The 23,627-nt window shown below is 40.4% G+C and overlaps 1 protein-coding gene across 5 annotated transcripts in view; it reads right to left on the bottom strand.

Moving 5' to 3' along the window:
* The window catches only part of ZBTB44 (zinc finger and BTB domain containing 44), a 41,410-nt gene that overhangs the window by 7,371 nt on the left and 10,412 nt on the right, over positions 1-23,627 (bottom strand). Inside the window, exons 2-5 of one of the 5 annotated variants that reach the window (XM_068659072.1) lie at positions 14,141-15,210; positions 9,489-9,573; positions 3,638-3,801; positions 1,021-1,321 (exon numbers count right to left, since the gene is read on the bottom strand). In XM_068659072.1, the coding sequence (XP_068515173.1) occupies positions 1,021-1,321; positions 3,638-3,801; positions 9,489-9,573; positions 14,141-15,158 (1,568 nt within the window). In that variant the 5' untranslated portion in view covers positions 15,159-15,210. Of the gene's footprint in view, positions 1-1,020; positions 1,322-3,637; positions 3,802-9,488; positions 9,574-14,140; positions 15,211-23,627 lie in introns of those variants that run through there. The other 4 variants (XM_068659073.1, XM_068659074.1, XM_068659075.1 and 1 more) reach the window with 4 other exon arrangements.

Genomic DNA, 23,627 nt, shown 5'->3' with positions numbered 1-23,627 from the left:
CACAGATTCGAAGCACTTGTACTTTTAAACAACATTGTGCTGGAAAAACAGCGACTGGCTTTCCTGGTTTGTTTTGTAATTCTTTCATCTTACATCACTTCTAAGATAATCAAATAGGAAAAAAATGCTGAAATGTTTTGTAGTGGAAAAAGCATAATGTCTAGAAATCATGAGGGATAGCCTTGTAGATGCTGTAATGTTTACATTATATTTCCTTTGCACTTCTGAAGACAGATGACTCACACACAAAGCTGCACCTTCTCTATAAATTTAAGGGCTATCTTGATCCAATTCCCTCATCCACTCTCCTGTTTTGCTATATCAAATTCCAATGGTTACAAACATTTATTTAAATAGGAGAGCACAATGCTAGCCTGATATCACAGAACACAGGTAGCACTTTTTAATAGTCCTTAGTGAAGTGCATTTATGAAACATGCCAAGTCTTCTGGGCCCTGATAAACAATAAATATATAATTGGCTGTTACTATTTCAAGACATCACACCCTGTTATTCTGTTCATTTAGCAATATGTTACCTAGAAAATGAAAAATATAAGAGAAGGTATGGAGTCATGCAATCTTTCCACAATACCGACCAGCAAACAAGTACTTAAAATGAAGTCACAGGTCTATTTCTTACATAAACAAACAGGCTGTGTACAAGACTTTGGATATTACATCATTTACAGAACTCCACAGATAGCAAAGGATAAAATACTGTGGCTTAACACCATTAGCCTGTCCACAGATACTACTGAAAAGAGACATTAAGTAGCCTAGAAGCAGCTTCTGCATATCACTGGATTCTTCAATGCCCTCCCATAGAGTTTATACACTGTAAAGCAGATCAGATATAACAGATAGTAGTGCAAGAAATAATGTGACTGGAATTAGCTGACAACCTGATGAGAGGCACAGCAGGCTGCCCTGAAAGCAGGAAAAGATGATTTAGGAAAAAAAGAAAAAAAAAAAAAAAAAAAAGCAAGTTTCCCTGTTAGGTTTTTGCTGTGCACCTCACCTGCTCTGGAAGTAGTTTGCTAGCTCTGACGCTTCATGGTTCAAGCTCCTCAGGTGAACGATTAAATTTCCAGAGTTGGTGAACATGGCGCCACATGTTTTGCACTCGTAAATCCGAGGCTTGCGGATAATATGCCGGGAAACCCGCATGTGGTGTTTATATTCCCCGAAGGAAGTGAAAGTGGCACTACATATCTGGCACCGGAAACAGCGTTTACCTTCGTGCTTCAGGCGATGCATCTTTAGCGAGTAAGCTCGGGTGAACTTTTTCCCACAGCGGTCACACTGAAATGGTTTAATGCCTGCAGAAGAGAGAGAAAAAGATGTGTTCACCTTTTGTAATGAGAGGTCACCGGAAAAATCCTTCCAGATTTCTAACAGCAAAAGGACGGCAACTGTGGCCAGTCACAGAGAAGTACTGGTTTAGGAAGAAACACTCTGGTTAACTTTAAAATGACAAAACAATTAGCACATAGCTGCAATTTCTCAGAACCAGTTGCCAATATATTTCATAACACTGTAACCTGTCTTTAACGGTTACATTTCTTCTTTTTCACACTTTAAAATGAACATAAGCTTCCATGGTCTGGACTATGGCTAAGATCCTGAGCCGTAGCCAAAAAGTATCTGATGCAGCAGTCACCTCAAACCATCTCTGAGTTCCTTTGATCTTGGGAGATTCTTGTGCCAGACTGGTTCCCAACAATGCAATTATCAGACTACCCTTAATTGCAATGTCTTTTTCTTGCTGCCTCTGGCCTCAGAGAAGCGTTCTGGCAGGGGGGACTTTGTGCACAGGGATGCCCCTGTAATGGTGATAAAAGGGTAAAGTAGCAGCCTTTATATTGTGTGGGAACCCTTATATACAAGAATTTTCAGCAACTTTGCATGACAGAGAACTCTCTACGATGGTTTAAGTTCATGCCTCGCTTTTTTGTTTTTTCTTGTTTTAATTTAGACATTCTGATACTAGTTCACTTTTCATTTAGTATAGGCACTAATACAACCCTAAGCCATGAGCATGCTTAGGTCAACATGCTGCAGTGCCAAAGAGTACGTAATCACACCCAAACACAATTATTACAACATAAGACTGAATCACCAAAAAGTTAAGTTTAATAAAAAGTCTGAACTCCAGAAAGTGTAGAAATCCAAACGTGAGGTCAAGAATCTGGAATATGGAGCTCTATTCATAATAGGGCTGTCAAGGAATAAAAAAGGTTTTTTCAAAGGGCTGAATGTGCATCAGTCCAGGCTGCTAATTCCACCAGTCTTTCACTCTGCTTTCCTTATGTTCAAAGTGGGAGCTGAACTTTTAATTGGGGCTTTTATACTGAGAAAGCTGTAGTTAAGGTTACACTGAAACTCCCTGTTAAGCATGTGAAAACAAGTTAATATTCTAGAATATCGTCTTGTGGAGCTGAAACTTTTCATGCTTTTATACTGTTCAAGGGCATCTATTTTCTCAGATAGTTTGAGGAAAATCTCTTCGGCCATTTTGCTTATGTGAAAACACTTTTAATGCTTCCAAGGTCTGAGAGCTTCTTTTGCACACTAATTACTCTAAAACAGCTATTCAAATCTTTTCCAGCTTTGTGCAGGGGCTGCCAATTGACAGGTCAGCCAGAGATGCTTTGCTGAAGCTGTCTGCTGTCAATTATGACTTTAGCAACCTTCTTCAGATAATTTCACAACTGATATGCTCACACAGTTTGCTTTTTTAAATATTAAATGCATATTATTACTGCTAGCCTAAACACAGTCTGGTCATTTTGCCTGACGGTATTTGAAAAATAACTACCAAGAGTGAAAAGATTATGCCTTGACATTTGTGGTTGCTCTGCCCTAAAATGGTACAGCATCTGAGTGCAGGTAAGTGTCAATCTCAAACTAGGAGATGCTAAACTGTTTAGTGCAATAACCCTTTAATACTCCCTCCATTCACTAAACTATCAATGCTCTTGATGGACACCGCTGAAAAGTCTTGAAAAATACTGATAGCAAAGACATTAAGTGTTCATACAAAAAGAATGTAACTGTTTGAGGATCAAAACTCAGAGGAGACATCCATATGCTACCTATTACTACTATCTGTGGTAACTGTATTGGTTATCAAACCAATTCAATTGTCCTGCAATCCTTCCGAAAGTTCTGAGATCCAAAAGCATATGACATTCCTTCAATGCAAAGACATTAGATGGTTCATATTTTTAATGGCTGCAAGTCTCCTCTACAACACAGCAGACAATTATGACATCTAAGAGGAAAAAAATCAATCTACGTCACTTCTTTAGTATAATAAAAAAGCCAAGTATACTTTGAGATTTCACCTCAAATCTTTATAATGAAAATAATTTATTCTGATGACTTTCAGGCAATCAGATTTCTTTCAGTCCACACAAATGCTAATTATCCATGAGCGCAGCTATCAGTCAGATCAGATGTATCAAAACAAGCATTCAATGAGACATACCTCTCTACCCAATCTTTCTGAAATCAATTCTCTAGCACCTGGCAGGTGATTAAAAAAAGAATTTCATTACTGTATTTGCTGCACAGAGAGCAAACCTGTGTGAGTCTATAAATTAGCGATTCTTGCAAGCAGAAACATTTCTTACCTGAGTGGATAAGCATGTGTTGTTTTAAGTTCTGAATGCGAGTGAACCGGACCCCGCAGGTTGGACACTGAAAAGGTCTATCTGGACCATTTGGGCTGGGTCTCTCTGTGCTGCTGGTAGAAGGAGCAATGTAGAGTTGGTAGGGATACTGAACGTTCTCCAAACTACAAAGAAAAAATTCACTGATTTATAAGCAAGATATAGAAAAAATTAAGAACCCTTGTCCATGGAAATCTGAACCTTGAACATTTGAGAAGGAAAAAAAAAATTGTCCTTTTGTATTTCAGTGGAGATCTATATTTACATCGGAAATGTCTTCCTCTAAAGGGACATGTCTGATCTGCATCTTAAGTTTTATATACGCTGACTTTGGAAATCTGAACAGACACAGAGTAACGTCTGTTTCTTTAGGCAACAGGTCTCAACAACAGCTGCAAACTGAATATAATTTTCCAGGCATGGGCATTTTATCACGCATATCGATGATTTACAAGAAGCCAACAGTCCCTGAGGAAGAATTTAAAGAACTGAGTAAATCGGAAAGAAAAGGATTATTTTGCAGTTTCAGTAATATTTACAAAGGAAATTAAAGCCGATTCATTTTTCATTTCAATTCAAGTTCCATGAACAAACATTAGTATCCACAATTACATATTTCTAAGTTTAAAATATTCATCTAATTAATCAATACGTGCTCCTTGTCTGATTCAATCAGCTCTACCACAATAACTCAAGCGCTGTACTTTAAAAAAAAAAAAAAAAAAAAGAGCACACAGACTATATTAAAGGAACAATTTAACTTTCAAAGTAATTCATTTAAAACTGACTAATTGCTCCTACACAGCCTCTAGCTGCAAACTGTGTTATAATACAAGTCCTCTGGCAAGACATTTGTTTCACCAAAGGGCATAGAGAAATAAAAACAAATTGGCTGGTACAAACAGGGTAACAATAGGAGTTTGTATTTACCTGGGATTCCCCTTTCTTGAGCTTTATGGTCTCTATTTTTTGTCAAATAGACATTTCAGCTTGCTCACAGCCTGATGGCAGATCAGACGTCACTGGCAGCAGGGATCTGCTCTGACCCTGAATCTTCCCTGCTGGTGACAGCTAGCATGGCCAGAACAATGCAATTTTACTCAACTCTTATGTCTTAAACGCATGGTGAATAAAGAACAATGTCTCCCATTGAAGACAGGCAGAAGGTCTCCCTAGCTGAACTAATCCTTTGGGTGGTACTTCCATCTCCAGCCCACATCACTGGTTTCTCAGCTCGGTTGAATTTGTGGACTTGTAACACACACGGGAACCAAGTGCACAGTTTGCACAACTACATCTGCTTATCTGCCACACAAAAATCCACACGATCTAGGATTCTTTCTTTAAAATCAACACCCTAACTGTAGGTACTCTGGAAATAAGTGTCAGTACAGCTGTGAGAAACGGGTATCTGAATTCTGAGTACAAATGAGGGGTTTCAGCAGCAAAAGTTCCAGTTATAAATTTGTCTGGTGAGAGAGAGCATCAAGCATCTCTTGACATACACAAGATAAGAGCTTGTTGTGGAGTTTGGTAACAGTCTGTAAAACCAATGAGGATTTCTGGCCTTGCATGGAACTGGGAGTAATATTTGCTCTGAAACTCAGTGCTGGGGATTTTTACAGAATTTTCCCCACACGTGAGGAGAATATTACCCCAAAAGCTATATCTTATCGACAATAATGGAAAAGCTGGGACCAGGGAGCACAAACCAGACACACCAGGTCACCTCATGTATGGTGAGGGCTGAGTAGGCCCCGCAAATGGGCCGAGCCATCTGGGCAGGCCTGGGCTGCACACACACGGCACATTTCTGCTCTAACACAGACTGCCCACCCTGTTATTACAAGCCTCCTGAGAGCTGGGCTATTTTTTTTTTTTTTTAAAACTGGACAAGCAATTTCATTGTCCTTCACTTCTTTTTATACACAGTTGTGTCCAAAAGAGCTGTGGAAAAGACAGATACTGGCAAACTTGTTGATCTCTGCTCAAGGGAATATTTACAAGAGGGAAGTTGCCAGCTCATATCCTGGGCCTGACAGAATATAGTTCACTGCCACTCAGGGGTCCAAAAATGATGCCTCACCACATGCATTTGCAACAAAGGAGGTTATTTTCAGGCATAGGTTCTGATTCGTCTAGCCAAATTTCTGCCATAAGCACTGGCACTCCTGCTCCTCTTTGTGAGCAGATCACTAGAAAAAGGACAGATTTTACTCAGATGTGGAAACACTGGTTTTTATCTCCAGAGCTGGTACAACCATACACTTTCCAGTTTACCTATGGAAGCTCTATCAGCATATATAATCAAATAGTCAAACTGATTTGGGCCCAAGATGGACAACTTTCCCCTCATCTGATATTTGACAAATATCATACAATTTGGCTAAGGGGTAAATCCCTTCAAAAAAGGTTTCCTTGTGCTCAGCTGATTGGAGAACTCATAATTAATATTTACACAGCTACGTGCCAACAGAAGTGACAGCTGTGATGCACAGGGCTGCGAAAGGGATCACTAGATGGGCAGCAAGAACTCTTGCTCTTAAATGTACATACGGGTATACACACGTAGTGTGCTCAAACAAGAATTAGGTTTTGTTCTTTGCAACAATATTTAATCTGCTTTACAGAGAACTTCAACTTCTAGTGACGTGTTTCTCGGGTCCTTCCTCCCTCATCGTGGCCAAACAGGCTTGTGAAGAGGCAAAAGTACATTGTGCTCCTAGAGCTTTCTAGGGAGATACTCAAACACTGCAGAAATTAGGAGCCACTGCTCTCCCTTTGTTTTCAGCTTTCTCGGGCTAGCTCATTCTCAAAGCCTGTACTGGTGCCAGCTTCTCTGCCACTGAAACAGAAACGAGATGTGCTATGGGGACAATCTTCCTACAAGAAATTTAAAATAAAGATTTGGTTTTCTATTTAAAAACTTCTTAATGAGAAAGGCTGGTTAAAGCAGATAAAAGGCTCTCCAGCTACCAGTGACTGGCATGTTTTTTTTCCATTCTCACATTGCAAGCAGCTGAAATACCTATCAGTCACATAAGAGTGGACCTTAGCACAATGAAGAAATTACATTTAAAACACAATCACATTTTGTCTCCCCTGCTTCTTTTTCCTCATATATACTCAATTTTCCATGACTTTCAATTTGTGATAATGTGGCATTTAACAGCTGAGATTTATCTAACATCTGACAGAATTCCTGTAAGAGCTGTATTAAAAGATAGGTTTAGAATGTTTTAGCTGTAACGCTAAAAGATACGACCTGCAAGTTTTTCTTCTTTTCAGCAACAGATTATACACATATTCAACAATGTAGAACTAAACGCTGATAAATGTAAATGCTGGAATGCTCAGTGAGCCTAAAAATGTCCTCTATTTGTAAATAACAAGTGCTTTAGGAAAATGGGAGTTCTCATTATAATGGATCTCAGAGATCTTTTATAATTGAGCCTTTGCAACTCCTTTGTAAATGCAGCCACAAACTGATATAGAGACTAACTGTTAAATCAGCCAAGGCTGTGTTAGGCATCTTTATTAGAGAAGTGTGTTACAACCCAGAAGTGAAATATCCGAGAAAGAAGGTAACACATCACTGTGGAACAGCAGCTTTAATATTTACCAGATTCCTGCGTGTCTATTAAACTGACTACAACTGCATGTGACCTGCTGTTTAGAAAACACTGGTTATGGAGGAGAACCGATTTATTATGTTTGTTATTTAACACAGAAAATCAAGAGATAAAACATCCTAAAGTCTGAAATATTTACAAGTGTTTCCACAGTGATAAGGACAGTGTATTGGAAGACTTTTAGATAGACTAATCTTTTGCCTTGCATTATGAAAATAAAATACATACAAACTCAAATACGTATATTTCAATATAAACTCGCATTGTCTAATCACAACTGATTTTGACATTAGGAGAGTCTCCACTCATAAAACAACGTACAACAACTGGACTTAAAAGTAAAGGTCCATTAAAAAGCTACCAAACAGCAAGTGAGGAATTTTTTCTCCATTTGTATGTTTTATTGATCACATTTCCATTTGATTCACCTAGAGTTACGTGTTTGATTATATTAAGAATTCTGTAGTATCTCATTTTATGCACCCAAAACTGTGCACCCGAATTGCTGCACAGTGAATGACAGGCTGTATTTACCTGTTGATATGCCCATCCTGTGCTTGAAATGGGAATTCAGGAGTCCCTTGCCTGAAGGGCTGGCACTGCATTTCGCACGTGCATATGAAAGAAAACTTCTTATGACTTTGAAAGCCTCATTTTACCCATTTAACTGATTCACAAATTAGGTAAAGTCCTGGAACTTTCATTTGAATTTATAAAATAAATCACTTGGCAGAAAATCTTAATTCTGCAGTCTAAAATTTTCATAAATTCCCATAACTATTAGTTCCCTTACTGTTATATAAACAACGTGCAAACTCTAGTTCATTTTGCTGATGGTTCTGTTACTCTGAGACTAATTAATTTCAAACTTGAGCATAAGCTAAGGCAAATATTCTTTCATTTTCAGCATGAAAGAGACCTTTTTTGCAGAATTTTTCAGTGTGTTAAAGGGATTATATGTATATTGAATTTTCTGTGCAGATTGGATGCAGTTCTGTAATTTTATGGGAATATTCTGAAATAATCCACTGCTGAAAATATGTATGCCACTTGGTTTTAGAATTATAGCTTTAAAAAGGAAGGGATTAGTTCTAATGCAACATGTGCTCCTACTACCAATTCAAACCCAAAGTGCTGGTTATTATTTTTACACTAAGATTTTCTAGCAGATGGATAAAATCTTCTCTGTCATACACAAAATCTTTTACAGGCAGTTATTTTCCCTTCAAATTTAATCCTACAATGGGACAGGTTTCAGATGGAAATGGCAGGAAAGATTTTATGAGCTATGAAAGCGCAGCTCTTCATAGTTATCTCTACAGGGAGTTTCACTTGACACAGTTTCTGGAACAACTCCCAAAGATTCACACTTCTTCCTCAGACCCACTTGTCTAACAAAACACTATGCAAAAGCTAGCTTGTCAATACTTTAAAAGTTTTCCTGAGGAACAGAATAGCTATCTATACACCATACTTGACACAAACCACAAAAGCAAAGAAATAAAAGTCAAACCAATCGCGTGCACCCTTGTAAGCATCTTGCAGGTGCGTTGCTTTGCTCCAACAGAACTACCATAGAGCTTTGAGCAAACAGACCCATCTGAGCTCTGCTTTCTTTGCCAGCCTTCCCTTTCAAGGGATTCCCATAATAGAACACTCATCTCAACACAGCAAAAGGCTACTACATGTCTACAATTACCAACACACAGCGTCTTGGTGAAAAGCTACGTAGGAAGTTTGGGAGAAAAGATAGAAGGCTGCTCTGTGGCTTAGGACAACAGTAATGTCAGGGGAAGCCACAGCCAGCTATCTCATCTTATTGCTTTTGTGGCTTTACGTCAGCTTCGGCACGCATGCAACCACACCTGTTTCACAACAAAGACTTTTTTTTTATTTGTGAATAAAGAGCAGTGATGAAGAAACAGTAAAAACATGAGTATCTTTCTTCACCAGTGTAGCCTGGAAATAAGACAGGAAATGAAAAGCAACAAGTAAGCAAATTCTGACTTTCATCACCTACATTCTTCTAAAGCATCTGATCCTTCAGGCACTGATTGTACTTTGATCAACACAGAGAATTATATGTACAAACAGCTAAACATTCTGGGATTAAGGCTGGGTAGGTTAATTACAACATACCACTTGCTGCAGAACAGTTTGCACACTACGTTGGTACATACCGATCATCATCATCTGCATGAGCGTTAGTGCCAGAGGTACTTTGGAGTGTGGGTAATCCCTCCGTAACCCCCTCATCTATTGAGCCTAGGCAAAGAAAAAAGGGCAACTTAATGCAAATACGTGTTCAAAAAGGGTTTGGGGGGGGCAGGTAAATACACATACAGCTTGCTTTCCCAAATCTCGGAGAGACACTGCTTCCTGGGTGATGAGATATTAAAATTGTCTTGGGAAAATCATTTAGAAAACCCAGAAGCAACGTGTTCCAATTCAATTTCTCCTCTGCACCGATTATCTAGTAAACGGACAACTCAATAAAGGGCAAATATTTGGCACACCTAGAAAATGAAAAGAATCTATGTTAAATGCAGCCAGAGTTTATAAAACACATCCAGTACTAACACTGCAAAGCAGAAATGTTACTTTCACCTAAAGGGTATATTTCATCAGATTTCAAGACTTCATGAGCAATACAGTTCAGTTTTTCTACTTTACATGGCTTTTGTGTTCCAAATCTTCCACATACGTATCTATTCAATTGATAATGCCTTCATTTATTGATAAGATGCTGAGACGGGAAGAGCCCTCTGAGAAATTACAAATGCAACACAAAGGAGCCTGAACATCTGTCTGTATGAGAGATGTATACACAAAACCATTGAGAAATTTTGTTCAGAGCACCAACATTTGGACAAGTGGGTTTTAGAAACAGAACCTAAGGTAAATGCAGCACTAAACCAAACCTTTATGACTTTATTCACCTGAAGTGTCTGTTGCTCAGACAGGCCCCTCTCACCACCACTTGAAGTCTGGCATTCAAACCTTGTTTAGGCAAACTAAGCAAGGACATTTGGGCCTGATGTCACCATAACATAGAGGGAATTTGGCAGTATAGCATTCAAACATTTCTAAGAACTTGTAGATTCCTCCCCCAGACATACCCTTTGATAAAACCATCCTCTGGTTTGGTTACGTGCACCCATTTAGATAAACGGTGTTTTGTTCTCCTGTAAGCTGCGTGCAGGAAGCAGGCTGGATCTCCTCACGTTCCTCCTATTCCTCTGACAATGTCTATGCGTGCAATGCGAGATGAGAAAACTAAATGACTGAACTCCACCAAATTTCAAAAGGATCAGGGCTGCTGTCATTCCTCTCCAAAACAGGGATTCCCACATTTATGACCAGTAACATGTAATAACTTGGGAGCGATGCAGAAGAAAATTCATCTTGCCTCCTCTTCCCTCTGTTGAGACAGAATACTAAGCGCTGCTTGAACTTTTCTGAAGCCAAGCAGCCTTTGGTCTCTACCAGTGAATCCCTCTGAGATGACAACAGATGGGAAGGAGATTGTGCTCTTTGCACCTAGGTTCTGAGAATGAGCACAGCTCAGGATAGTGCTCAGAGCTGCTCTTGCTGATAGGGTAGCTCCAAGACAGAGTCTGAATTTGGGAACCCTTCTCTAAAAGCACACTAGGAAAATAAAGCATCATTAGGTCTACAATGACAAGTGTCAGACAAAATGGAAAACTGAAAAGAAACAAAAGCATGGAAAGAGAAGCAGAAAACATGTTTATTTTATCAAAAAGAATGAGAGTACTGTCTCCAGAAAAGGCTCTCCTCCCTGTAAAGGACAGAGTGTTCTACAAAACCTTACTGAAGTAAAAGATGATGGTCTTAAAGTACCCAGTGTTGTGGCACCAGTGATGGGAGGAAACGAGCATCTCTAGCAGTTTCAAAATAACACTAATGGAATCAAAAATTTTAATTTTGCTATGAACTGACAAACTGTGGTTGGGAAATTTGCAACTCTGCAATCTGTGAAGTTACAAGAGTTAATCCCATTTTGATTGATCCTTCTTTCTCATGCTACGCTTAACTGAAAGTCTACCAAAAAAATAATCCCAATTGCTCCTCAGTTTAATTTTATGCCTTCACCTCTCAAATGGAAACTGTGCTAATAACTTAGGAAAATATCTTCTCATACACAGCTATTGTTGTTACTGTAATGACTTATTTATCGAGGCCCTGCTTCACATCTCCTTCTGTATTATAAAGTGCCTCCAAATATAATAAATTGCAAATGAATGATTCTGAAATTGTCCAAAGAGTGAAGAAGAGCTTTTTGCAATATCAGAAATAAAGGCAAGAATGCTTTTATACAAATGCGCTATAAAACACTGAGATAAATATATGCAATTATACAAGGAAAGTATCTTCAGGAAAGAGAAAGCTGTACTTTAACGTATCTTTCTGCCTTCATTTGCTGTTCCTATATTAGTGCATGAAGAAACACATCTCTGGGAGGTAAAAAGTGCTCTCTGAGCTACAAAGCATGCCTTATCATATATTTGGTACATAGGAACTGTGCAAAAAATGAGAGCATTGTTTCTCTTTATAGGAAAATGTGAATAAAAACTATTATCAGGATAGTTAATAATGTTATGCAAAGAGCAGTACACATTAATTCAAGCATATTCAAGGACAAAGAACAGATTTGCACTTTGAGGATTTGGGGCTGGCTAGTATACTGTTTTTCTCTACGTAGCCCTTTAAGGAAGAACATGCTGTGCTAATATCCTCAATAACAGACATTGCAAGTTTAAACATTATCATCACTAAGATCCTCTGCTCCATGCTGTACAAATGGTCAGCTCGCGACCTTCGTGGTACAAAAACTAGAATAGGAACTAGAAAATGGAAGATTTTCCAGCAAATGTCACGCAGCTTCCAAACAGAAACCTCTTGAAGATGGATGTGCAAAGTTGCTTGTCAACAGAAATCATTTCACAGCTGAGGAAACTGGCTAAAGCAATCTTCAGCAAGAGGAAGATGCAGCAAGGTGCCTGGGTATTACATACAGCATGTTTCAAAAGGAGATTTTATCACATTGTGGCACCTCTCTTTCTACAACTGATTTCTAATCTCCCATTCTCAGGTCCCAATTCATCCAAACCCATTCTGTGCAGTTTTGCTGACATTTCAAACTCCAAGAGACGCCCTCTGAAAACTTCTGTAGATATTCGCTACTCATTTGTAATGTAGTTCATTCATTTGATCTGCTTGGATATGATATTTATAGTTGGTAAAATTCCCTCCTTTCACTTGATATGCTGTTTGTAACTTTCCCTTATCATTATTTGTACTTGTTCTGTTTTGTCTGGGATGGTACAATTATGCTGATGTAGTAATTTACACCTCCGATCATTTGGCCATGGCAAGGTCTCCCCTAAGTTCCTACTAAAATGAGTTAAAATCAGAGTCAATTTAAACCTGTTTGAACAAGGACCACTTCTCCTGGAAGCTGCCCAGCAAGCGAACTGTTGTTTTTAATCTGTGCACTATTTTGGCAAACTACATCCAAAGACTTAGAGGTCCTTAAGTTAAGTCTGCTCCTCAGAAAAGGCAAATGGCATTGCCTTTGATAAATAAAACATTTTCACTTGGAAAAAGAATTAATGACGTATGATATCAACACATGAACTCTATAAACTGATGAACAGAAACAACAACATCAAGTCCTAAAGGACTGGACACAGGGAAGATATTTTCATTTCTTTTTAGTGAGTATTACCCGAGATACTTTAACAACACAGACTGTATCTACTGTAAACTTAAAATGGCCAGACCCACTTTCTGCAGAGAAGAAAATGATAACTGAGCAAAGAAAAAAAAATTGTGCAGGCTACTAGGCTACATTTATTTATTTTGTTTTAGTTTATTTACTTAATTAACTGACGTAGCCTTTCATGTATACATTACGTGAATGAAGCAGACCAGCACATTCTTCATTCTTATGGTTTTCAAATAAACCAGGCTTTATTAAAAATCTTTCAGTAAACAAACTCTACCAAACACAGGTCAAGCCACTTAACTGAAGGCAAAATAGCTGACTAGGGCAAAATTTTGGTAATTAAACTAGAAATATTGCAAATTGCCGGCCTTCTGACTTACTAAAAGCCATTTAATACATTATGAGCAAAGAGAAAAAAAACAACCTTTAAATATTAGCTATTAATAAGCAACAGCCTGCTAGAAAAACCCAAAACTGGCTTCAAACTGTCCTTTACGGAAAAGGTTTCTCTCAGCAATTGGCAGCATTTGAAGAAGCAACTTGAGAACCAAGCCCCACAGAAATGGAAAGATTCTCAGTATTATGACTGTGTGGTTTTGCCTTCGTCTGGGACATTAAGATGACAGTGTTCCACCACTTATTTTGCAAATCTTTTTACAAAGGCTCTCTGTCATGGTTATACAAGATTTTATGTCTGATGCAAAGTACCATTCTGTCCCTCTGTGGCTACAAGCCATAAGTCTTTCAGATTTGGTGTTACAGCGTAACTGGGATCGTGCCTTTTGACACTACTGAAAACAGAATTATTTTTCCCAGTCAAGCAACCAGAAGTAAAAAGGGGCTATCAATCCCTTCTGAATAATCAGGAGGTCTACCAGCAGGCCTACCTTCCTTAGCTGCGTTCCAGTTGTTTAAATAGCTCTAAGTCCTGTCCCTCCACCAGGGTTTATATATAAACATTTCATTAAACAGGAAAAAAAAAAAGCAGTTCCACAAAAATAAAACACAAACACATTTCCTCCAGTAAAATCATGAGTGCACACGCATGCACCTGTACATCTATAACCCCAGAAACGGCCATACCTATAGAGGAAGATTGTGGGCTGATCAGGAGATCTTCCTGAACTTGCTCGCTTCCTGGGACCGTCTGCTGATCGCTCAGGGAGCTCTGGGACGCGCTAACAGGCTGCGATACCTCCTCATGAACCTCCTCATCACTTAACCTCTCCACTTTGACACGCACGTCTTCCTCGATCACGAGGGGCGAGCTGGCTTTCGTGCTCTCACACGTCACGTAGTCTGCAATTCTTCTGTTGGACTCCGAGGGCCCAGGCATTTCCAAAGTCCTAGAGTTCTCCACCTGCTTCACCTTCTCAGACTGAAGCCTTCGATCAATTCCAAAAGGAAAAGTCCAGGGAAAAGCTAAGGAGGAGTCTACAGGCTGATTTCTGGACTCCGGGTAAGAAGTTGAAGGATTCAGCACTTGAGGGGAACTTGTTTGGGTGTTACACTTGAGGGGGCTCTCAGGAGACATGACGATGTAACTTTTGCGCTTTCTTCGTGACTCTCGGCACACGGGAATGGTTCTTTCCACCACGCTGCACTCCGAAGACACCGGAGACAGGCTGCCGTCTCGCGAAGTGAAATTGCAGTTTGCGCTGTTCTCCTGGCCTGCATCTAGCACCTTCTCCTGCTGGCTGTTGGGCGTATTCCATAAAATGCTCGACTTCATGAACTCCGAGCACGTGCTAGCCACGCTGAACATTTGCATGTAGCTGGCTGCAGCCAACACGTCAATAATGTTTTCGGTATTGATGGACAGCGTTGCCGTGTAAGCGTATTCCAGTAGGGGTATAAAACCAGTCACTGTCACGTGGTGCAGGTCTAACACGCTCTTGCTCTCGTCTTCTGCTTGGCCGACGAGTTTGGATCGGAAGAAGTCGCTGCAGGCTGCCAAAACCACCTTGTGCGCCCTGAAGATTTTGTCCTGGACGCGAATGGTGATATCACAGAAATGTCCGTCGTTGCGAAGCATGTTCAGCTTTCCAAGCATCTCCTGACTGTGAGCAGGGGAATTATGAGTGAATGTTTTAACACCCATTTTTTCACCTTTCTGCTAGCGTTCCTTCCACATACGAGAGATTACAGGTATCCTAAAACAAAGAGAAGAGCTGTCATTTTCATCTCAAAAAGCAAAAGCGAAGTGGCTTCACTTCAGACCCTGCTTGAAGAAAATGCAGTGGAATCCTCTAGGGCCTGGTTTGTTATTTTATTTTTTAGGATCCAGACTGTGCAATGGATTAACTATACAAAAATGCAATTACTCAGTTGTAATTTTCAAAAATGCAGACCAAATTGTTTGCAGTCTATCACTAATATCATCTCCCACATTTCTGCTATTGTCCGCTCAGAACAAATTTCCAACACAGTTTAGAGAAAAACAAGTGCCTGTAACACTACAAAGAAAGCATTTTTGAAACCATCATCTGTGTAAGAAACTTCGGTTTTTTATTTTCTGGGCTCAGGAAACTATTGCTCATGGCTCTTAAGCCTGTGGGACTTTGTCGAATGATTCTTTTAAGTGGAATAGACATTTTCTTGGATCCACTTATGAGCGTGCAGGAGCAGGCAAATATCCCAGAGAAGGCATTTAATACCAGAAGTTTTAGAGAAACTACAACATGAATTTTCAGAGGGCAGAGTTCAAGCTAGTAAACACAAAATAATAGTTGCCAATAGCTCTGCTTTACTGCTGTAGTGCAGGTACTGATTGCCTAAAGCTGCTTTTAATAAATAATTTTGGACTAGGATGAGAAGTTATTGAAAATTTCTTCAAAAACACAGTGGATTACAAACCTCAAAGTGAAGTCTGGATTTAAATCAAATAGACACAAATTGATTTTATACATGTGATAAATAATGCAAGTAGTGCAACTTTTTCTTACAAAAGATACACACTGCCTTCTCAGGGACCAGTTCTCTCCTACGTGTAGTAACAATTGCAGGTTTTCTGTGCAAGGTCCTGAAGGACTAGAGGGGACCGTATGTCCCACACTGTCAAGACCATCTCCAAAAGAAAAAATATATAAAATTGTTTCCAGTGTTTGCTCAAATTGTTTCTGAATTATTCCAGCATAGAGGGAGAATAAACTGTAATGTTACACCTTCCTATGGCCCCCCAAGCTTCCATGTAAAGTCTTCTGTGTTCTACATGAGTCACGTAATTAACATGATACAGAAACATCATCTGGTAAAGTTGGCGGTTAAACATCAATAACATAATTGGATCTGATTATTTCCTGGAGTCAGTCAGCTTCTTCACATCACCCTTTGCCTCTTCCTTACACATACCCAGAACCATACCACTCCTGCAAATTGTGCATGTGAAGCTTCCCAGATACAGAGCTCGCTGTAGTTTGGAACAACTTACCACCAGTCTCACAAGTCTTAGCACGTATTTAAATGGCAGCTGTCAGAGCCTACCCTGTTCTACAGGCATCTGCACTCAACTTCTTCTTGTCCTCTGATTTCACTTTTGGTACTGCAAACCCTTTCACACTGGAAAAACATTTATTCTAGAGAAGAGACTAAGACTTAATACACATAAAGGCTGAGTGAAACTCTAAGTCCATTTGGATTTAAAATGAAATTTCACACTACTGCAGAAGAAGAAGTTAAGCGCAAGCAAAACACTCCTCTTCAGTGAAAGAAAACATATCGACCTCAGGAGGCATCTGAAGATCCAGACTGTTTGTTCTCCAGCATGAATCAAATGAAAAGCATATTTAATTGATCTCAGACCAAAACTCTGCAGTAAAATCTTGTAACAGCATATTCTGAAATGGCCTTAGGATACCCTTCCTGCTGAATTCCCAGTAGCTACAGCAGTTCCTTGGCACATCAGAAGCCCAGAACCCCTGTTCAGGAACTGGCTGCGAAAAGATGAATACATGCACAAGGACTATCAATAGTGTACCTGGTATTTAGAAACACCACTGATATAGGATGGTAAACAAAGAAAAACCTAGGCGAGCAATACTCCCAATACTTATGTGCCCAGAAGACTAATCACAATCCTCCTTCTCCATTCATCTCAATGAGTAACGCTCACAATCCCTCCTGTCTCTGAGAGATCTCTCCTGTTCACCTCCTTCAAACCCTCTTTTGAAGCACTGCTTGTCCTGCTTCCCCCTTCCTGCCTGCCTCTCCCCTCTTCTGGCTTCCTTTCCCCTTTCATCTTCTACTTCCTTGACCTTGATCTGGTTACAGAATTTAAAATAAAATAGCGGAAGGCAGTGCAATAAATTTAAATGAATTTATTACATGAGAAGAGTGCCTGCCATGAACATGGGACCTTGTTTTGTCGAGTCACTTCCATAACATGACTTTGTCCCTTGTTCCTCGGACACACCGCTGCTCAAACAAGCGGCTCCTACACAGGCTGAAGGATGTATGCATATGCATGCTGCTTTCAGTAAAATCAGAAGAGCTGGGCTGGGGAGGGGAAACAATACCAGTTATTTATAGTTAATAAGGTAGTAAAACTGTCAAATATTTTTAGAAGATAATTTAAACAGTATGGAAGTATTTTTTTCACATGAAAAGATGGGGATGCTAAAGCTCAGACAGGTCCTAAGGCATTCAATTCTCTTTTTTAAACTTCCAGTGGCACAGGGCACTTTTATAGCTGCAGTAAGTCCTTGTGATAAAAGAGAGTAAAGGACCAAGGCATTACAACCCCACCTCAAGTCTTTGGATTGTCAACATTTCAAAATGACTTTTTTTTAAGCTTATTTTCAATTATTAGATATAATTGATAGATATAATTATTAGCTTTACCCTGACAATAACCCAATTATTAAATACACCCTGACAGCAGTTGTTAGATGCTCAGGTATGCGGTACTACATTCGGGAGCGATTGAGAACCAAAAGCAAACTAAATGCACAATACATCGGGAGCATTTGGGGTCTGGAGATCACGGCGTATCAGATGATAAATGGGTCGGAGCTGGAAATGTTGCCTTCAGGTTTAAGCCAACCACCATCAGCAGTTCTGTAAGCAGGTCCTGGGTTGGTGTCAAAGAAATGGGGGCCAGCTTTTCCCTCCCAGCTGCTGGCAGCACGACCCCTCTCTCCAAGCAGGGCACACACGTCCACCTTGCCCGGTCCCACGCTACAGAAAAGTATTTCAGAGTTCAAGAGAAACAGAAGGAAATGTAAAGATACTTTCAGAAGTTGTTAAAATATTCTCAATGGGACACTTCAGCATGCATCAGAGTTGTTTTTAACTTTGCCTCAGACACTTGCAGCTCGAGCGAATGGTTTTTCCAGCGTGCATTCCCACACTGGAAACGTGTGGGAATTCACAACCTTGCCAAGGCGCTGATCCCAGGACAAGGTGAGAAGTCAGACAAGAGCACTTCAGGACTCCCAGAGAATTTTCTCCACTCCTGGGCAAAAGCAGTTTGAAGGCAAGTGCTACAGAACCAAAGACTTTGTACAATTAGTTTGAACATTAATTCAGGTCTGGGTGTTTTTTAATCCTACAAGCACTAATGTAGACCTGACCTTTAAGTAGTCAGAGCAACTTAGCTCATTCTTACTGTTTCAAGGCTAACAAAAAACAAGTTTTACCAAGTTATCAATTCACAAACGCTGTTTTGTGACAATGATTAAACATATGGCAAGCTTCTGTGCTTAGAAGCAGTAAATATGAAATTCTATACTATGCCCTGTAAATGGAAAAGAAATGGTAATGGTTGAAAAATTTGGCTTATGTGACCTGCCAGTTCCACATACGCAAAAGTTGCTTCTTCATCTCCTGACTAGCACTATGACTCAAATCAGTGTTTTTAAAACAAAGTACCTAGAATGGTCTTGGTTTTTCTTCGAACAAGTCAGTGAAGCACACTCAGAGAACTGTTTGCATTCAGTTTGTGACTTGGCAACATCATTTTACAACTCATTTTTAGCACCACAGAACTACCGCCCCACCTTTAAACTGTGTCCTGGCCTGAGGACACTGACAAAATATGAAGACAACTTCTCTGAATACGAGAACCAACTGACTCCAGGTATGGAAATGCCATGTTAGCTCCCGTGCCAAAATGCACAGGAAATTCACACCCTCCTGCTCCCCAGCCACTCGTTCACTGAACTTTGAAGCCATGGTGTAAATGGGATCACTACAGCTACCTTTGGGGAAATTTACTCATAACTCAGACCGCTTCTTGGCCACTGGTTACAGCACCATCTCATACGCAGCGGCAGCAGCCCGGGAACCGTCTGTGGGGAGAAATACATGAACTGGGAAGTCTCCAACGGCTGAACTAGGAGCACTGCCCAACTACACCCTTACCTAAAATATTAGGCTGCTAACATAACATTCACAACACACCTCATCTCTATTTCTTCTGTGCTCGAGAGGCAGCAATTGGCTGCTCTGAGACATGGAGGTAGAAAACCAGGATCTGCCAACATCCCACTCCGCTGCACAGGTACCAGCACCCCCTTCTCCCTCTAAGTGCCTCACTGGTTAGTATAATTAAGTTTATAATTGAGTTAGAACAACTGCTCTGAGTGTGTACTTAACTTCAAGTTTGCTGTTTCTATTTCAGCCTTGAAACACTTGTCTATCTAAACACACATCTGTTTCCCCCAACAACACCAGCTGGCCTATTAAAAGGTACTATCTCCCACTACAAATCTTGCCTTGCTTCATTTGACAAAACTGCTGGCTGGAGCTCACAAACCGTTCCCGTTTCAAATGATTCAACAGCGCTTTCTAAACTTTGTTTAAAACAGCATTTTAGGTCAGCAAACCTAGTTTGAACTCAGCCTGCCATCGCCAGGCCTAGCGGTATTTATGAGAGGAGAAGGCAAACACAAGGTTCCTTTGCTCAAAATTACGTCAATGCACAGCATTCACTTTGGTGTCCTGGAATCTGAGGAATGCAAACCTGTAACCTTTAGCTGCAGTGGGTGAGCAGGCCAGGGAAATGAACCATCCAGAGAAGCACGCAGTGGTTGCAACTCCAATTTCCTCTAGGATAGCATACTTCAAATTGTAAGTGCACAAAGGAGCTAGTGTTAAACTAGTTACTTCATAAACACACCGGTTGCGTTAAAACATGAAATAAATGCTGAGCTGCAGTCTATAAATGGAGTCTGAGGGGATACTGCTAGCCTGCAAAAGCTGTGCCAGCATCCAGGCCTGGGGCTGACCCGGCCCTTGGTCTCTGGGCCTGGCACCAGGCCTTTACCCCCCAAACCATTCCCACTTCACTACCCCAAGACACTGAAATTCCTCAGGTGCCCTCTTCCTCCCAGCTTCATAGAAGAGGACGATTTTGAGGTGTTTTCCTTTGTAAGGAGTCTGTGGGGAGCTTCTGTTCTTGGACAGGGCTCTCCGGCAGGTCTGGCCGGCCTCCTGGAGGAGTGCTGGAAGCACAGCCCGGCCTCAGAGCAGAGAATTGCTGACAGCGAGGTACCAAACTCTGGAAAGCTCCATCTGGGAGCTTTATTTGTAGAGTAATTCCACATTCGAAGCTGAAGCCTAGAAATGCTACAATCCATCTATTTATTGTAAGCAGTAACATTCCCTTTCACAGCAGAACACAGACGAAAGTATGTTTTTCTTTTTGAACACTCTCCACAAGTGCTGAATTTGATAATGCCATTTCTTTCGTAAAAGAGTGGTTTTGGCTCACCACTTTTGACAACCTCACACACCAGAGGTTTTGAGGCCATTGACTCCATCTACAATTACTGTCGTTTATAAAAAGCATTTCTTAGCTTCTCTGTATTCACAGAGAAGTTTATACCTATATATTGCCACTTCATCTTTTTTCTTTGAAGGAATCCTTTCCAAAGATGCTACAGCGGAAAGTTGCTTCCCAAACAGTCACCTCTTCCTCTGAAAAAAGCCCAGCAGAGACTTCCCAAAGAAAGACCTTCCCAAATTTCAACTACATACCAGCAGGCGCTGGCGCAGAGGGTGGCAGGAGGTATTTCAGAACTTGCATTCATAGAGGTGGACTAAAACACCAGTAGTCAACAGCTGCTTCAAACGTTTAAGTGCACACAAATAATTCTATGTTGATTCAAGCCTGTGTAAACAGCCTACATAACTTTCAGATTAAAGATGAACTCCATGCACCCAGGCCTGTTTAACACTTGCTGAAGCCACACTATGGCAATGACCACCACCACCAACCCCACATCTTCAAGAAATCAGTAAGGATCCAGCTAAGCTCCTCACAAATCCTGTAACTCCTGAGTTTTACAAAGCCTAAGTACCAAGGCTGCGACCCCATCACAATAATTTGCTGAAAAGATTTGCACATCTGGAAAGCCTGAGCTGTGCCAGGATATGATAACTTTACTTGCTTGGCACCAACCAAGGTAAGTCTCTTCAGTACAGGATACTGAGATGCAGGTGCAAAAGCACTCATTATTCCTTTACTCTAAGTTCACTGACAGACTAGAAATAGTATTTATCTGCAAAGAACAAGGAGGAAAAGCACCTGATATCTCCTCTACCCAAATAATTACTTGGAAACATCAAGTGCCCACAAAATATCTGGTTCATATTCCTAACACATCCCTTAAGTTTTCTCAAAATTATAAGAATGGAAAAGCCGTAACTGTAACATGCCACGAGAACAGAGAAGATGTCTGAGGGCATGGTAAAATCTCTGATGGCAGTTACGGCACTGACTCACATTATCACTGCTATTGAAAACATTAATCTTTAATGTGGATAGCAAAAAAACAACACAGCTGACAGAAAAGTAGACTTGCATGACACAAAGCTGGTAGGTGCATTTTAATTCTCAGAACTGCTGAAAGCATTGAGACCAGTGCTGGGGTGCCAGAAACAGCAGTTTATTCTACAAAACAGTTTAATTGTAAATTGAGATGGTAGGTCAGCTGCAACAGAACAGTTCTGAGAGGATAAAATTAGAAAACATTTACATATACATTTTGAAGGAAAGTTGAGCACGTAATTTTTGAAGTAACAACAGACACCTTTCCCCTCACTTGTGGCAGCAGAGTACAGATTGTGTTAGGTTTGCATGACTGGAACTTCAGCTTCAAGTTCAACTTAAGTGCTGATACTCCTCCTGTGTAAGATGCCACGGCTCCCACTCCTTTATCACCCTTGCAGTTTATCATTCAAAACCCAGGTACTGTTTTTGGCAACCGTGCTTTAATTGCTGTTGTTTCTAATCCATCCAATTTACTCTTGTGGTGCATTACCAAACAAGAGGGAAAATGAGCAAAACATCCACCTCTTCAGGATTTCAGCTTTAACTGTTTATACAGGCATCAAGGTGTAAGCTTTGATCAGAAACCAGTGCTGCTGCCAAATGCACTGAACTTGAGCTCTCCATGTCCTGGAACACGCGGTTTACTCTGCGGTGAGCAAATTGATACACAACTTGTATGAAGCTAACAAAAGAACTCACATTGCTGTGCAAATTCCTACAAATAATTTTTAGAAAATTTTCAGCTCTCTCCTCGGTTTTTGTCATGGTGAGCCCAGGGCCTGCTCACCACACTCTTTTGTCACCCTTACTCAGTGCCTGGTAGCGGGTTCCAAAGCTTTGGCTGAGCAGGGCATGCTCCTGCCATGTTCTGTCAATGTCCATGCTCTGTCAAAGCTCCAGGAGCCAGTCCCTTAACCGCCACTGCTCCCAGAAGCATCCACTTAGCACGGCTGTCTTGACTCAGAGCTGATCTGAACAGAACTGAAGGGGCCTGCGAGAGAAGCCAAAGCATCTTGTTAGGGACCTGGGTAACACCGTATTACCAAACCTCCCCACGAGGCGGGATGGGAAAGGCACTGCTTTTGCAATCTGCTTCTGCTCGTTCCTGTTACACGGTTTCAGCCTTGTTCACCAGAAGAGGTGCAGCTTGCTATTCTGTCTCTTCCCCAGTTTTGCAGAAGATTTTTTTTTACACCATGGATATTTAACAACTAAACAGCACAATACCTTCTGTTAAAGCAATCCAAACCAAGAATAAACGGGATATATTTACTTGGTTCCAAACATTTCAGTGATACTGGTTCTAAACAATGCTCCAAGTAAAAAGTGTACAGAAGTCAGAGTGAGAGGACCAAAGTCTTCCTCACGCTACAAGACTGCCTCTGGGTGTAAAAGCAGCATGTTTGCTGGATATGCGAAAAAAGCAACGTTTACTGTAATGAAAAACAAGGGAACATGTCTATTGCTTAAATCCCAAGTAATTTAGAATATTCAAAACAACATAAAACACATCACAGAGCTGCTGTTCTTGTAACACGAGGTCTTAACAAAGAAAAGGCTATAAACCATTAGTTAAACCATTATTTTTCAGGAGTTGCTGTTTCTACACATACTGTGAAGCACAGTATGTCTTTTTTTTTTCTAGATCATTCATTTGCAAAGTCAAGAAGTCGAATGCAAAAATTCAGCAGCCCTATTCCAACAATGTAGCAGGAGATATTAGATAAAGGCAGTCTGGATGCAGGCTGACAGAAAGAACTACTACGGCCTAATCAGGAGCCTACATTAGAGTCCAGC

This window comes from Anas acuta, chromosome 23, assembly GCF_963932015.1.
Source record: "Anas acuta chromosome 23, bAnaAcu1.1, whole genome shotgun sequence".
NCBI lineage: Eukaryota > Metazoa > Chordata > Aves > Anseriformes > Anatidae > Anas > Anas acuta.
The sequence above is the reverse complement of the archived record's forward strand: the minus strand, read 5'-3'. Positions and strand labels throughout refer to the sequence as shown.